Source organism: Brassica oleracea, chromosome C6 (genome assembly GCF_000695525.1).
Source record: "Brassica oleracea var. oleracea cultivar TO1000 chromosome C6, BOL, whole genome shotgun sequence".
Classification (NCBI taxonomy): Eukaryota; Viridiplantae; Streptophyta; class Magnoliopsida; order Brassicales; family Brassicaceae; genus Brassica; species Brassica oleracea.
The window spans coordinates 4022011-4038262 of record NC_027753.1 but is presented as its reverse complement, the minus strand read 5'-3'; the positions used below and the strand labels follow the sequence as shown (position 1 = coordinate 4038262).

At 37.7% G+C, this 16252-nt stretch overlaps 2 protein-coding genes across 2 annotated transcripts; both read right to left on the bottom strand.

Annotated features, from left to right (window-relative positions):
- Positions 1 to 4249: 4249 nt before the first annotated feature.
- On the bottom strand, positions 4250 to 5599 carry LOC106297259. Its single transcript, XM_013733538.1, has one exon. The coding sequence runs from the start codon at positions 5597 to 5599 to the stop codon at positions 4250 to 4252; it is 1350 nt and encodes a 449-aa protein (XP_013588992.1).
- A 3467-nt stretch (positions 5600 to 9066) lies between these two features.
- Positions 9067 to 10176, bottom strand: LOC106297258. The gene has a single exon (XM_013733537.1). It carries the CDS (start codon positions 10174 to 10176, stop codon positions 9067 to 9069), a length of 1110 nt encoding a protein of 369 aa, XP_013588991.1.
- Between the last annotated feature and the right edge of the window lie 6076 nt (positions 10177 to 16252).

Sequence of the window (16252 nt, the reverse complement as noted above, 5' to 3'; positions counted from 1 at the left end):
TGAAAGTTCACCTATCAGCGATACGCCAGCAGAAATCTCTTAAGTGACTTTTCAGTTAATATAAAGGGGATACAGGAATAAACTAATATGCTTAAATCCATTGTCATAATCAAGAATCTTTCAGTATTGTATTTTTTGTTAAGTACAGTTATATATATTAACAACTTGGTATTTTTATAGAATTTTTTTTTTCAAAACTTATTCACCGTCAAAATGCTTTCGGATTCATCCTTGTTGGTACAGCTGCTCAGCTCCTTAGAAACTCATAACGCAATCTTTTTTTTTTTTTGGACAACGCTCATAACGCAATCTATATATGCAATTTTAGTGATTATATTCACGATGTTTTGTTCTCTGTTTCTATTATTTTGATTGATTTTTGGGTTTTTGCAAATATGACTCAAAATTTGAAGTCAAACACAAAACTAGCCCATGTTTTTTTGGAACTTTGACTTGTCTCTTTTATCCCTAAAGTTCAGATTATTCACGAAAATATCATCACTTTTTTTTTTTGAAAATGCATATTTTACTCTATAACCTTCATCTTCCTCAAGTATTCACAATGTTGACATTGTCATCAATACACCAACCACCATGAACAATCAATTTGAAGCTCTTAATGCACCTAAAAATCGATTTACACTTTTTATTTCTCAATTCTTATGAACTAAAAACAACATCTCTTTCACTCTCTCCATATTCATCCAAAAAAACTCAAGATTTTGATTCTAAATTTTTTTATGGTTCATAGAGCAATTAAAGCTTACGATTCTTGGTGAGTCACTTTTGTTTGAGATTCTGGGTGTTTGGAGAAGACTTATGTGTGCTAAATAAGTTATCTCACTGGTTGAAACTATGAAATCAGCTTTTTTCCCAGATCTGTTCGTCCAGACGACTTACCTGTAAGTCGTCTGGCTGTAGACGACTTACATGGAAGCCTTCTGGTCAATGCAGAGGTTAGTTTTGCAATTGACTTTTAAATGTGTTTTATAGAAGACTTACATGGAAGTCGTCCATCTTTGTTTGTTAAAAAAAAATTCGAGACGATAAACGGGTTTGTTTTGCATTTGACCGAAAAATTAAAAAATCAATATTTCGTTATACCTATACGATTTACATGGAAGTCGTCTCAGGTTAGTTTTGCAATTGAAAAATAAAACAAAAAAAATTATTTTTTCCTAGACGACTTACACGGAAGTTGTCCGTCCGACGACTTACATTGAAGTCATCCATGATTTTATTCCGAGATTCTGGTCAAACCTTGCTTATCTTGGACGACTTCCATGTAAGTCGTCGGACGGACGACTTCCGTGTAAGTCGTCTAGAAAAAAATAATTTTTTTTGTTTTATTTTTCAATTGCAAAACTAACCTGAGACGACTTCCATATAAGTCGTCTAGGTATAACAAAATATTGTTTTTTTAATTTTCTACTGGACGACTTAAGTGTAAGTCGTCCAGAAAAAGTCAAATTTCTGACACAATCTGGTAAAATGCAAAACTAACCCGTTTTTCCTAGACGACTTACATGTTCGTCTCGGGTTTTTTTTTAACAAACAAAGATGAACGACTTCCATGTAAGTCGTCTAGGTTAAAAATCAATTGCAAAACTAACCTAAATGGACGACTTCCTAAAAATCTACCAGACGACCTCCGTGGAAGTTGTTTGCGTCAATGTTTAATAAACTTTCATTTTCTCTAAAACTATAAAGACTTTTTAATTTTTTTTGTTAATTCATGTATATTAGTCAATATTGAGGCTGCTGAATGAGATTGATAACTTAATTGGTGATATTTATGAGGTTAGCAACATTCATGCTTAGTAAAGTTTTTAGCTAATTGAGAAGACTCTTCTACGTTAGTTTTTGTAAATTTGTTAAGTAACTTTAAGATATGTTTATTTAATTTTCAAAAGAATTAAGTAACTTCAAGAATATCAAGTAACATGGTTTAATGTGTCTTCTCAGATCATAAGATATACTTTTTATTTATGTATCTAATGAAAGTGTTCTAGCTTTGAACTTATGTAATCTTTTATCTTTTGTGAATTTGACTAAGTTTTCTTGAGAATTCTTCTCCCTTAGTTGTAATAAATTTGATTAATTTTTTGTGTTATTGTGTTTTACTATTGAAGTTGTATCAATAACTTTAATTATGTCAAGTAATTTTTGCAAGATAATATTGTGGAAAATGAACATATTTACCAACCGTTTTCATTAATATCTTTTCAAATTTACAAAAAGAGTCACAACAAAAGGAGTACACATGCAAATCACAAAACATACCACAAACAAAACTATTATAAATCATTCCTCTACACAGACAAGCTTAGACTCCACTTGATATGGAAGAAGACTCTGTCAGAAGACTTCCTGGAAGTCGTCTGGAAGACTTCTTTGAAGTCGTCTGGATAGCGCATTATATTTTAGAAGACTTCCGAGAAGACTTCCCATAGGTCTTCCAAAATCTGATCCAGATCTGAAAAACATGTATATCAAACCCAGATCTAAAAAACCTGCATATCATATCAAAAAACGTTCAAATAGCTTAAACAGAGAAAATAAGTTGAAAATTATATAGACATACTTTTATAGAACACACAAAGTACATATCCAAGTGGAAGATGAGAACCATCTGATTAAAAGCTAACAAAAAGATAGATTAGTGAGAAAGACATGAGACAAAAATAAAAAATTCATATAAAGTTTAGTGTTTTCAAGTCAAAGAGATTAGAGGTGTTTGGAGAGTTTTAGTTTGGGAAAAAAGCATGAACTTTATGCAACATGAGGTTACTAAATGAAGAAAATCATACATAAAAACTTACCAAAACACTCAGATTTATTATGAAAGAGAGATATGGGAGAAGACTCCGCCAGAAGACTCCCTGGAAGTCGTCTGGAAGTCGTCTGGAAGACTTCCTGGAAGTCGTGTGGAAAACTTCCTGGAAGTCGTCTGGCCGTCTTCTAACCCTGAAGTCTTCCAGATCTGAAAACCTTGCATATCCAAATCCAGATCTGAAAAATCTGCATATCAAAAAACGTTCAAAAAGCTTAAAAACAGAGAAAATGAGTAGAAGATTAGATAGATCTACCTTTATAGAACACACAAAAATACATATCTAAAATTAATAAATCTACCTTTAAATGAGTAGAAGATGAGAACCATGTGATGAAAAACCTGCAAAACAAGATAAACTAATGAGAAAGACATGAGACAAAAACAATAAAGTTTGGTGTTTATAAGTTCAAAGAGATTAGAGAGAGGTTGGAGAGTTTTAGAATGAGGAACATACCATTTTGTTGCAGCCATTTGAGAAGAGGAGAGAGAATGTGTAAATTTTTCTTTATATATGGAGACAAAAAATTTCAATAAGGTTAAATATTTTCGATCAGAAGACTTACTAGACGACTTACTTGTAAGTCGCCCAGAAGACTTCAAAATTTTTAGCGGGAAACTAAAATATTTTTAGCGGGAGTTAGAACACTTTCAGAGAAGTCTTCTAATCGCCAGATGACTTACATGTTAGTCGTCTAGACCCTAAACATAACCCCTAAATTAACTAACTAAACACTTCATAAAATCAAATTAAACTTAAAAAGTGTTTACCATACACAGAAATAATCACATAATAATCACATGTAGGTAAAACTTTAATTTTTCAAAAAAAGCATTTAAGCTTTCCAAAATCTAACCCTAAGAATACATACAATACTACAACATATGTTGTCAAACCCTAAACCAAATAATATCATGATTCACTACTTTCACTCATCTATGTTGAAAACAATTCAATTTTTTTATATCTTAATTTATATCACTTAAAACTATTTATAATTACATGATTTTGATTTTTCGCTTATCAAAATATTTTTTACAAAATTTATAAATTATTTTTAAGATTAACTATACCAGACGACTTCTGTGGACGTCGTCTAGAAGACTTAACAGAATCTCAGAAGACTTAGCGGGGTTATATTCGTAAACATGAGTTCTGTCTTTTTGTTTGTTCACAAAGGGTTGGCTGTAATTTCTCAAGACTTTTGGGTTACTTTTGCATTTGATTCAAGTTTGGGTATACTTTTGCAATCAAAATCAAGTTTTGAGTCATATTTGGTAAATCCCCCTTGATTTTATCCCTCATTCATCTTAGCACACTTCGTGACAAAAAAAAAACTTTGTTTGCTTTTTTTTTTATAGAAAAAACATTGTTTGCTTTTTTTTTTGAAACACATTTAAATTGATGAAAGAAAGTTAGTTGGGAGCATTAATAGCATCCACAATCAAAACATTGTCTAACGCATTTAAGGCCATCTTGGCTAAGCTATCAGCAGCCATGTTCTTTTCTCGGGGAATCCAGAGAAATGTGACTGAACGGAAATCAGATGCAAAAGCTAAAATATCCGACACAATGCTATGAAGCTCTGTAACCACCGTCCTCGAGTTAACACACTGGATAAGCTGCGCCGAATCCGACTCCAGTCTGATGTCTTGTAGATCACTCCGGCGGCATGATTGTATGGCTTCTCTCATCGCAAGTCCTTCCGCTAGCAGCGGAGAAGGTATGAACTCTGCACGCTTCTTGTACTCATGACCACTCTCAGACAGTATCGTCCAGCCTAACCCTGCTAAGTTTGAAGAGGCCATCCACGCAGCATCTGAGCGCACCGCCGTTACGCTGGTTTCTCCTTGCGCCATCTGTTTGTTGATCCGAGCGCTTGGGCGAGTTGGATCAGCCTTACTGTCCGAGCACCATTCGCGGGCGAGCTTAATAGCGGTGGAGAGAGTTTCCTTAGGGGAGATGAAGACTCCTTCAAACACAAACCGGTTTCTAGATTTCCAAATTGACCACAGGATCCAAGGAAATAACGCTCCAGAAGTAACACCAGAAGGAGGTAAGCATTTTTGTGCACATATTGAAGGCCAACTTGACATTAAATCTATTATTCCTCTGTATTCCATTTCAGTAGTGAAGGGTGCTAGCTGCCACACCTCCTGTGCGTACTGACAGTGGAAGAGAAGATGAAGAATAGATTCATTGTGCTCGCACCTCTTACACTTTGGATCAACGTCTAGGTGTCTCTCTTGCAGGCGCTCTCCCACGGGTATTGCTCTCTTTAGAAGCTTCCATGCAAAATGTTTAACTTTTGGGGCGCAGTCAAGGTTCCAAACGTTCTTCTTCCAATCGAAGTCTGCATCCTGCGGGTTTCCATTTTCCAGTTCAACGGACACTGCATAATATTCTGACTTTGCAGTGTAAATTCCATCTTTAGTCCCTAGCCAGACGAGTTTGTCGGGAGTCCTCGTTATGCTGAGAGTGATGCTGCGAATCTTAGTTTCATACTCAGGTAGAACGAGGCGAATGCGGTCAACATCCCACTCACTCGTCCCTGGTAGTAACAAGTCTGAGACTGAAAGTGTGGCGCTGGCTTCCATTGGTGGTCCCATTGGTCTCTCTTGTTTGCTGAGACTTAGCCATGGGTCATCCCAGACGTTGATAGATTGGCCGTCCCCCACAATCCAGCCCAAGTTTTTCATAAGAAGCTCCCGTCCAGCAAGAATGCTCCTCAAGCCGTGGGAGATGGAGGATGATGTTCCCGCCATCAAGAAATCGCTGTCAGGGTAGTATTTCCCTTTCAATATTTTGGCGAGGAGGCATGAGGGGTTGTTAAGAAGTCTTCAGCCAGTCTTTGCCAAAAGAGAATCATTGTACTGCTGAAAGTCCTTCATACCCAGCCCGCCTATCGCTTTGGGTTTCGCCATACGGTCCAAAGAAACCCATGCCATCTTCTTGGTTTCACTATTACTATCCCACCAGAATCGGGTGACAACGGATTGAATCCGTTTACAGAGAGAAACCAGTAGCTTAAAATAGGACATAGGGTAGGAAGGAACAGCTGAGAGGACACTTTGTAACATAACAAGTTTCCCAGCGGAGGATAGAAACTTTGTAGACCACCCGCGAGCTTTTTGATGAATGCGGTCAATTATGGAGGAAAATATGTCCCGTTTCTTACGTCAGAATTGTTCCGGGAGCCCAAGATATTTTCCCACTCCACCCTCCTTGTGGATTTGCAGCGCCTCTTTGATAGGATTCTTGATGGCATTCGGTGCTCGCTTGGAGAATGTTATCGCTGATTTCTCCTTGTTGATGGCTTGGCCAGATGCCTCTTCATAGCTGTGTAGAATGTTCACCAGTGCTTCACAGTTTTCCTCGTTAGCATTGAGGAAGAACATTGTATCATCCGCAAAAAGAAGATGATTAATACTTGGACAGCCTCGAGAGACTTGAATACCTTGTATTAACCCTTCTTCTTGGGCTCGATTACATAATCCCGAGAGAACCTCACTATACATAATAAATATGTAGGGAGAAAGAGGATCGCCTTGATGGATTCCTCTACTCGGTACTACCTTCCCTCTAGGCAAGCCGTTAATGAGGAAGGAGTATGTAACCGACGAGATACACTGTAGGATCAAATTGATGAGGCTGCGGTGGAATCCCAACCGAGCAAGCACTAGCGCGATGAACTCCCACTCAAGACGATCATACGCCTTGCTCATATCCGTCTTCACGGCCATGGCAACTCGCTGTTCCGCCTGAGATGTCTTGAGATAATGGATGACTTCATGAGTAATGAGAACGTTATCCCCAATCGCACGACCAGGAACAAAGGCCGACTGATTCTCGAAAATCAGCTTCCCCATCATCGGTTGGAGTCTTCTCGTGATGATCTTGGAGTAGATTTTGTAGTACACATTGCACAAGGCGATAGGCCGGTAATCAGAGACTTTCTGCGGGTTGGAGATTTTTGGAATGAGACGGATGTGAGTGTGATTTATTCCTTCTGGTAGGGGCGCGCCCTCAAAAAAACCCTGAACCTCCCTGACGATGTCAGGCCCTAGTGTGTCCCAATGGGTGTGGAAGAACCCAGCTGAGAAGCCATCCGGCCCGGGTGCTTTGTCGGCATGGATAGAGAGAGCTGCTTCCCTGATCTCCAGTTCAGTGGGCTTACAGGTTAGAAGGGAGTTACCATCAGCCGTCACAATGGGCTGTAGAGCCCGCATCACTGTCTGAGCCCTTTCGCCCGGGCTGGAGGTGAAGAGTTTGTCAAAGTATGCGCCTATAACCTCAAAGATTTCTTCCTCTTTGACCACCCTCTTGCCGTCAGCATCTTCAAGGACCGAGAAGGCGTTGGCCCGCTTCCTGGATTTGGTAATGGCATGGAAGTATCCAGTATTACGGTCGCCAAGTTTTAGCCAGAGGAGTCGGCTGCGCTGTCTCCAGTAGTCTTCCTCAGCAAGGTATGCTGCAGTAAGCTGTTTATTAATATCCTGGATTTTTACAGTATCCTCAATCGGCTCTGACAGCGCCTCATTGAGTTCCAGCTTCTTCTTCTCGATCCCCAGCTTGCTGTTTCTCTGTTTAGTCCGGTTCCATAGCGAAATAGCACCTCTAGTGTGTGCCAGTTTTTCTGAGACCGAGGCCTCAGAGCAATCAGTTAGCGCCGCAGTAATGATCGATTTTGCTTCTTCGTTTTTGCATGATCTCCTGTCATAGCGAAACATTCCTCGTTTGCGTCTTCCGCCTTTATCGAAGAAGGAGATTAAAGGTTTATGGTCTGAACCCTCGAATCCGAGATATTGGCAGCGAGCAAAGGGAAAGTTATCTGCCCATTTCGTGTTTGATGCCGCCCGGGCCAACCTGCATCTCACTACCCCATTGACTCTATTTCCCCGCCAGGAAAGAGGGTCCCCCGTGTGTTGGAGATCAAAGAGATCTCCTTCAGAGAAGAAGGTGCGGAAGTCTGAGATGGAGCCATCAGGGCGGTCAGTACCGCCATCTTTTTCGTCACTGCATAATATATCATTGAAGTCCCCGGTAATGAACCAGGCTTCATCTCGTGCATTCGAGAGGTCGAGGAGTTGGTCCCAGAGATTTCTCCTCTGAGTTCGGTCTGTATTACCGTAAATAAACGAGGCGTAAAAACGTTTTCCTTCAAACTCAATGACAGTGTCAATTACATTTGGGGACGAGTTTAAAACTTGGAGATTAAGCTCCTGCTTCCAAAATAAGGCGAGTCCCCCGGCTCCGTGTCCAGTAGGGGGAACAAGAAGGTTGCACTCATAGGGTAAATGATCTAGCTTCTTGAGAATAACGTCGTTGAGGTTTTTAGTTTCCAAGAGGAAGAGAATATCCGGATCGAACTTCTTGGATATCTCCCCGAGTCTTCGAACTGTCCGGGGATTCCCCAACTTCTGACAGTTTTAGCTGGCTATGGCTAAGGAACGGGGTTGGATTGGATTAGAAAATCCATCCTACGCCGCATAGCTGGTGACACCAAGTTACAGATGGGGGCATCATCCGAGTTCGAGTTTTCACGCCCCTGCGGAATCCCGCGATTTGATGAGGCTCGTTTAGCTCTGGGAGGCTTTGGAGCATTGGAGGTCTGTCCATCTTTGTCATTACTGGTGCCTAACTTCCGCTTACACTTTGGAGGCTTAGCGTGCAACTTCCTCAATTTCACACTGGCTACCTGCTTAGCTGACGGGCTTGCATTAGCCTTACGGCTCCCTGGAGGTCTTCCTGGCTTCCTTTTTGGGATTGGAGCTGCCTCAATAAGCGGTTGCGAGGAGGGTTCGGTAATCTCATCTAGTAGTGGACCCAGCCTGTCCATAATGGGGAGTCTAGATGAGGAGTCGGGTTTCTGGTTCAGAGGGCCCAATCGGGACGCTAGAGGAACTCGGTCCTGAGATGCCGATTTAGTGGGTGGTGTGGGTGACGGATCAGTTCTCGTCTCTTCAAGCTCCTGGCGCACTTGAAGGATTCTTGCAGCAGAAGCATCGAGCCGTCCCTGGGCTTCAGCTTGTCTAAGCCGTTCTCGCCGGGCAGCACTCTCAGCCGGATCTGTGCTGTTCGTATATTGTAGCATAACGTCATGGACCTCCTTCCTAGTAGACTCGAGAGTCTCTCGCACTGGGGAGTACATGTCTCGATCTCGGGGAATCCCCCTAGAATCAGCAGCATGAGAAGTGTGTCTGCTATTTATAGTTTCTCTTTGGGAAACTCTTCACTGTGATTCTCTTCTCTCATCCTTCCAAGGACGAGGTGATGTTGATGAAGCTGACTGGGAATCCCCACTAGCAGTCCTCTGATCTCTACGAGGAGGAGACTTGTAGCGCTTCAAAAGGTGACCATCTCGAGGTTGGCGAGAGTAATTCTCTTCTTCGTTGACTACAGAAGTTCCGGAGCGTCTAGGCTGCTCCTGGCGATAATGGGAATGGTGCTGGGAGTGGAGAGGCATATCGCGTGGAGGATCTCTAGAGTAAGAGCGCCGAGTTTGGTGGTCTGGAGCCCTCCTAGAGTAGGGGTTGAATCGGGCCTCTCTTCTTGGTGAATGTCGAGTAGGCCCTCCAGGCCTATTGATGCTTCTAGGTGGGGGATCCTTGTTAGTAACAGAAGCCTTGCTTCTCAGAGCGTCCTCCTGCGCTGCTACCATAGCTTTCTTTTCATGTTTTGCCTCCAGACAATCCCTGACTTCGTGGTCAAGTCTTCCACATTTTAAACAATGTCTCTCCAGTTTTTCATAGAGGAGAGTAGCCACAATTTTGTCGCCACTAGGGTATTCAATCACTGAGGATTTAAGCAAAGGTAGTCTCCCATTAACATGAACTCTCATGCGAAAAACCTGATCAGTAATATCTGAGGTCTCAAAAGTACCCAAATCCTCTCCTATGCTTCGAGCAATCGCATCAAACCAAAGATGTATCGGGAATCCTTGAATTCTGACCCAAAAAGGAATCATAGATGGGAAGCTAGGAGAGATTGTGGGTTCCCATCGTTGTAGAATGATCATCCAACGTGCATAGTGGTAAGGCCGCTTATCAAGAACTGTAAGCAGGTCGGATTCAAGTTCAAACTGGAACTGGAACATCCCCATGCCCAAATCCGATCCAACAGGGGGAATATCCGCTTTCCAGTGATCTGTAAAGAATGGAATTAGAGCCCAGACCTTCTGGACCGAAGGGTTGGTCACACGACCAATTAGTGTGAGGGAGTGCTTTTGAGTGTTGATTGGTGCGTCGGGTTCAGCGACACGGACTCTTCCAGTTCGAGGAGCAGGGATATGCTCAAGGGCTATGGCTTTCCCTTTCTCCGATGAGGACAGTCGACGATGCATTCTAAAAGAAGATTAGCCAAACGATTTTCCTTCACGAGGAGAGAGTTGTAAGAACAGAGCGGTCTGACTCCAGACAAAACGAAGAACACCTTCCTACTTATCCAACGGTCACTAGCAGCAATTGTATCCATTCACCGTAGAGAGTTACAGGGATTGTCGCCATGGTCTGTTGCGGTGGCTTCCGGCGGGAAGGAGCGGTGAAGGCGGACCCTCCGACCCGGGTCGGGGGAGAACCCGGAGGATAAGAGACCAGACCGTGCGAAGAACCGATGGATTATTTCAAAAAAAGGGAACAATTTGAAAAGATTATCCTTTTAGCAGTAGATCTATACTCAAACAGGAAAGTAGCCCGCGGGTAAAAGGAATAAGCAGAAAGTGGGAGACCTTTCTTGGAACTCGTGCCTGAGAGAGAATTGGCTGCGATTTAGGGACCTAGTTTCTCTCTTTATTCAAACATTGTTTGCTTGGACATTATAATTTAGTTACTTTATATAATAAATTAAATTGTTCATAAAAAGAACAGAACCATTTTAAAATGTCATATATGGTAGTCGTGATGGTGTGTGGGGTGTTCTAAGGGAATGAGATTGGAACTCACTCTCAAACACTTATCGAGTACTCGGATATGTTATGCTTGCCAAATAAGAAAGTTACTTACCTAACTTTGTGGCTTAGAGAGTTAGAGAGGTGGCTCTTGAACAAGACATATCTCATTCAGTGAGTTCTTTTCTCATCTCCCTTGAAAGAATTATTATAAGATAACCATTTTATAATCTTATACATGAGATGTTTTGTTTTTCCGATTTGTCCCGTAATTTATCATTAATACAAGAGTTGGTAGCCAAACTATAAGTATTACTAACCTTGGCAGGGTTAGGCAAGGAGGAGAGGGTCAGCCGAACCTCATGACTTTTGAAAATTTTGTTTACATGCTAGAGTTTGTTAATGTATAATGGAAGATTTGGTTAACTCATGTTTAACGGACCCTCTTGTTTATGGTGTAAATCTTATTTTTTGCTCATTCTCTTAACATTACTAGATAGTTATATACTCAAGAGAAAAAAATTGTATAACTTCACTACTGATATACATCTATGGTGGTTTCAGTAATCTTTAGGCGTGGCAGGGGCGCAGTGCCGTCCCTATTAATTTGGTGTCTTAAAGCAAATTAACATAACGTGGCCTTAGAAATATTAGTATCAAATAATTATATATCAGAATGATTTTTTTTTTTTGTAACTGAATAGTATTAGAGCTATATATTATGTAATATTTAAAATATGTTTTCAACGATGAATCAATATTTAGCAAGATAATAATATTTTAATTTAAATATAGTAGGAAAAATATAATTATGGCAGTTAAAGTTATAAAGCTATACTAATTTAAGCAGTAGTATAATAAAACAAGATTAAGAATTTAATTTAAAATAAATGAAACATATGATATATAAAATTATTAAGGAATGAAAATAATCTAAGAGAGTCATACTGTTTTTTTTTGTCAACAGCATAATAATTTTGTTAAGCAATCCCCTAGATTATATTTGCGAAGTGATTTTGCCACATGTTCTATCTACAATCAATTTCACAAAACAAATATGACATGTCTACTGAAATTGATGACATGACTTCCGGAAAAATATGACATGGACACTTTCATTTAATGTTGATTTACATTTTTTGCAAACTTATTAGAATATGGTAATAATTCATATATTACATTTAATATTGATATTTATTTTTGCTAATTTTTTTAAAATATGGTAATAGCTCATACATCATCTATAAAATAAATATATTCATATATAACATTTCAAATTTCGAAATATTATTATTTTGTATAATTATATAATTTGTATTACTAAAGCTTTCAAAAATCCTCTAGACTATATTTGCGAAGTGATTTTGCCAAATGTCTTCTCTACAATCAATTTCACAAAAAAAAATATGACATGGCTTCCGGAAAAATACGACATGGACAATTTCATTTAATGTTGATTTATATTTTTGGCAAATTTATTAGAATATGATAATAATTCATATATTACATTTAATATTGATATTTCTTTTTGGTAAACTTTTTTTAAATTTGGTAATAGCTCATACGTCATCTATAAAATAAATATATTCATATATAACATTTTAAATTTCAAAATATTATTATTTTGTATAATTATATAATTTGTATTACTAAAGCTTTCAAAAATCCTCTAGACTATATTTGCGAAGTGATTTTGCCATAAGATCATTAGTTTTTTATATACCTAAAATTTTTATAAATATTTTTAGGCTAAAATTTTGATAATTATACAATGTTATATTATTTTTATTAGTTTTATACAAATTGATTTAATATATATCGAATATATATTAAATATTAGTAAGAAAATAGTAAAATCTATAATATTTAATAAAATTTATTTTTAAATATAAGTTAGATTTAAAAAAAAATTTACTGCACATGGTTCAGGAAAACACCTAGTATATTATATGACAACTGGCAGAAAAAGTAGTGAAAAGATACGTATGTGTTTTTAAAAAAGTGCATGATAGGAGTTGAACTCTCGTATGTCACGAGTATTATTAGCAAACAATATGAAACCACTACACTAAAAGATCACTAAAGCGTGGCCTCTAAAACTATTTATTTGATTGTGGCCTAAAGCATGTGCTTGATGAGCCTTATGCAAGGGACGGGCCTGCAGGGGCGAAGCCACATGATAGGGAAGGGGTGCACATGCATTCATATTTTTTTTAAAAAAAAGTGTAAATGCTAAGTAATTTTATATGTGCACCCATTAGAATTTATAATTGTGCACCCATTAGAATTTAGATTAAGGGCAAATGGAAAACAAAACAAACTAAATTCCAAAAAAAAGAATAGCTTACCTCACAAAAAATAAAAGAAACTTTTAAAGCTCAATTATAGTTTTCAATTTCTTTTGCTAAAATCATAAATCTCTAACTAATAGTAACTAGTAACTATTAACGTGACATGCAAAAAAATTTAAAAATATATTTTTATTTCCAAAATTTCTTTTAAAAAATATTTTGATTTGTTTCCACTAGGATCTGTAATTATTCGAATGGTATTTGAATTTTACACAAAAGTCCTAAAATTTTAAACAATGACTAATTTGACTTTAGATAATTTTTTTTTTATCGACAAAGAAAAAATAATTTAGTTATTTAATTACATATCTTTTAATTTGTAAACTTTTGAAATTGGTTTTGAATTTACCTGTTACTGGTGCAAGTCATGAAAAAATGTTTTTATGCAATGAAATTAGTGGAAACCACCCTATCCAAACGAATGTGAGATCATTTTAAGTGTATCTCTTTTTGATTTACCAAACAATTGCTTGAAAATATCACAAACTAAGAAGTCATACCTTACTTCAAGCAATGATTAATTTATAATGTATTAATATCAATATTTTATTACATTTATTTTCATATTATATCTTATTTTAATTTTAAATAATATTTTTAAAAATTATTTAATATATTTATTTTAATATTAATAGTGCACACACAGAAAAATTTCCTGGCTTCGCCCCTGATGCGTGGTGGATCTCGCATTGAACATGTCTTGCATCCTTCAAATTAAATGATCTTTAGATGAAATTCTTGATAATGCATCATTACCGTAACTAGTGTAGAATCATCTCCATCAACATACGTGGAGGTGGACTCTATCATGGTTTGATGCTCATTCCATACGTTTGGTCCAGCGTGACACAAAAGTAGACATTCCCTTGAATAACATATCATATAATGATGATGTTGAATAAATAATGTGAGGAACCAATTACTAGATATGGAGAGGGAAACTTTCCATATTTAGAAGTGAATTGTATTTACATCGACGCAACAGAATTGTTCATTTTTGGGTTGCTTAGATATAATTATTGCTTGAATAAAAATTCGCACACCATGGGGGTCCCAAAACAATCACTACCCACTTCTAATATTTTTTTTTCCACCATTTATGTTAATAAAAATAATAATAGCAAAATTATGGTAATTAAAAAGATAATTAATAAATTTACTCAATATTTACTAGAATAATAAAAGAGTAACAAACAATAGCATGTCTGTCAATATAAATTTAGTACATGATTTGGGTGATAATATGGACTTTTAAATCTACATTATAATTATAATGAGCCAGTTTCATCACTCCTGATGCGACACGTCAGCAGGAAAATAGGCTCCACTTTTAAAAAGTGTGAAAATATCAAGTTTGTGGGCTCGAACCCGAGTTACTGTGATATAAACACCAACATTTATACCTCTAAACTAAAGGATACTTTGTACATTGATTACCGAAACTAATATATATTTATGAAGGATTTCTTATAATGGATCCCACACATAACTGTAATGTTTCAATACTCATGTGTAACTTTTTCGAAACTTATTTAGTAAAATCCGCATTCTGCCCCAATAAAACTTATAAGTGGGCTAAATCTCTTTTGTATGTATCTAGGATTTTTATAGTACTTTGTCTCCATCGATAAACCGAAGCGTTACCCTTTTAGCTTATCAAAAAAAATTCTGAAACTTTTCATCTTCACCTCTCTATATCTCCAACGATCAGTTATGGTACCGTTTCACCTCTGAAACGATCCGTCTCAGTATATGTAATTCCTCAAACAAACCTTGAGACTCATATCTCTTATTAAATTACTCCTAAATTGAACTGTCGCAGCTTTTAGCCAACATTCGAAGATGTCAGCCTCCAGTGTTGTTGTTGCTTAATCGGTCGTTGTCCCCGCCACCTTTCTCCGCCTAGAACATAGTACCCAGGAAAAGGTATTGACAATTTGACTTTCTATGGAATACTATATACCATATTTGTTTAATCAATATTCAAGCTATCTGTTTTAATACTTTAAGCGTATGTTTCTCTGGACAGAATTTTGAGATCCACGGTTCTATCCCAGTTCGTGTGAATCACTACCATCCATCGCTACAATAGGTGATGTTAGGAGTTTTCAAGGCTCCTAAGAAAAATGTTGTAGTATATTGTAGTATAAATGATTGTCGAATCAGTTCTGAAAGAATTCGAAGCAACGAGAATGCAAGTACTCAGTACATTTAAGTGCAACCAATGATTTAGATGGGTGTTAAACTACTACTAATACTAGAAAGCAATTACAGAACGTTGACTTTCTTAACTAAGGAAATGAAAACTCATGGGCATAGGAATTAGACCTTGGGTGATCAAGTTTCAAACTAAGGATGACAAACGAACAATCAAACTATCAACCTTAAGCTTAGACACGATTCCAAACAAACTCTATGTCTAGATGAATGTTCATTTACTAACACATTTCAAACAACAAATGTCTTCGGTTGAATAATATGGAAGCAATCATTACTAACAGGTCTAGGGCTATCTTAGCATTTCTAACAACAAATGTCTTTGGCAAAATATGCTAAAAAGTTAGAAGAGTTGTTTCAGGCATTTCATCGAACACCTTTTGGGTGAGAAATGCCTAAAGATCAACTTTTGAGAAGCTAACTCAGAAGATGCATTATGAATACTCTACTAGCAAGGTTTTGGAATGATCTAGTCTAAAGCATCCTAGCTCTAACCTAATCACTCTTAATCTTCCTAACCCATGAATTCAAATGGTGATTACTCACTACTCTTCATGATTCCTCTTAAACCCATTTTGGATTTCAGATTAATCATACAGAGGGATACAACAACGAATTGGGAAACACATAATTGCAATAACTAGATGAACAAAGATGATACAAGAGATGAAATTTCCAAAGGTTTTTCTTAGAACAAAAGATAATCTATCTGGTGGCTGCCAAAAGTACTTAAAACATAGGTTTTCAGAAGTAAAAACGTGCATAATGAAATGACCAAAAGGCCCTTGAGTAGAAATGAATTCGAGCAAACAGAAGGCACGCAGCGACCTCCAGTAGTCGCTTCGGGAGGTCGCTCCAGGCTTCGGGAGTGATCTGGAGGGGTCGCTGCGAGACGTCGCTCTGGGTCGCTCTTCGCGAGCGACCTCGCTGTGTCGCTCCGGTCACGTCGCTCCGGGTGATGGAGA

Coding starts and splice junctions, on each gene's coding strand:
- LOC106297259 (XM_013733538.1), bottom strand. CDS start 5,599: ATGGCGGGAACATCATCCTCCATCTCCCACGGCTTGAGGAGCATTCTT.
- LOC106297258 (XM_013733537.1), bottom strand. CDS start 10,176: ATGCATCGTCGACTGTCCTCATCGGAGAAAGGGAAAGCCATAGCCCTT.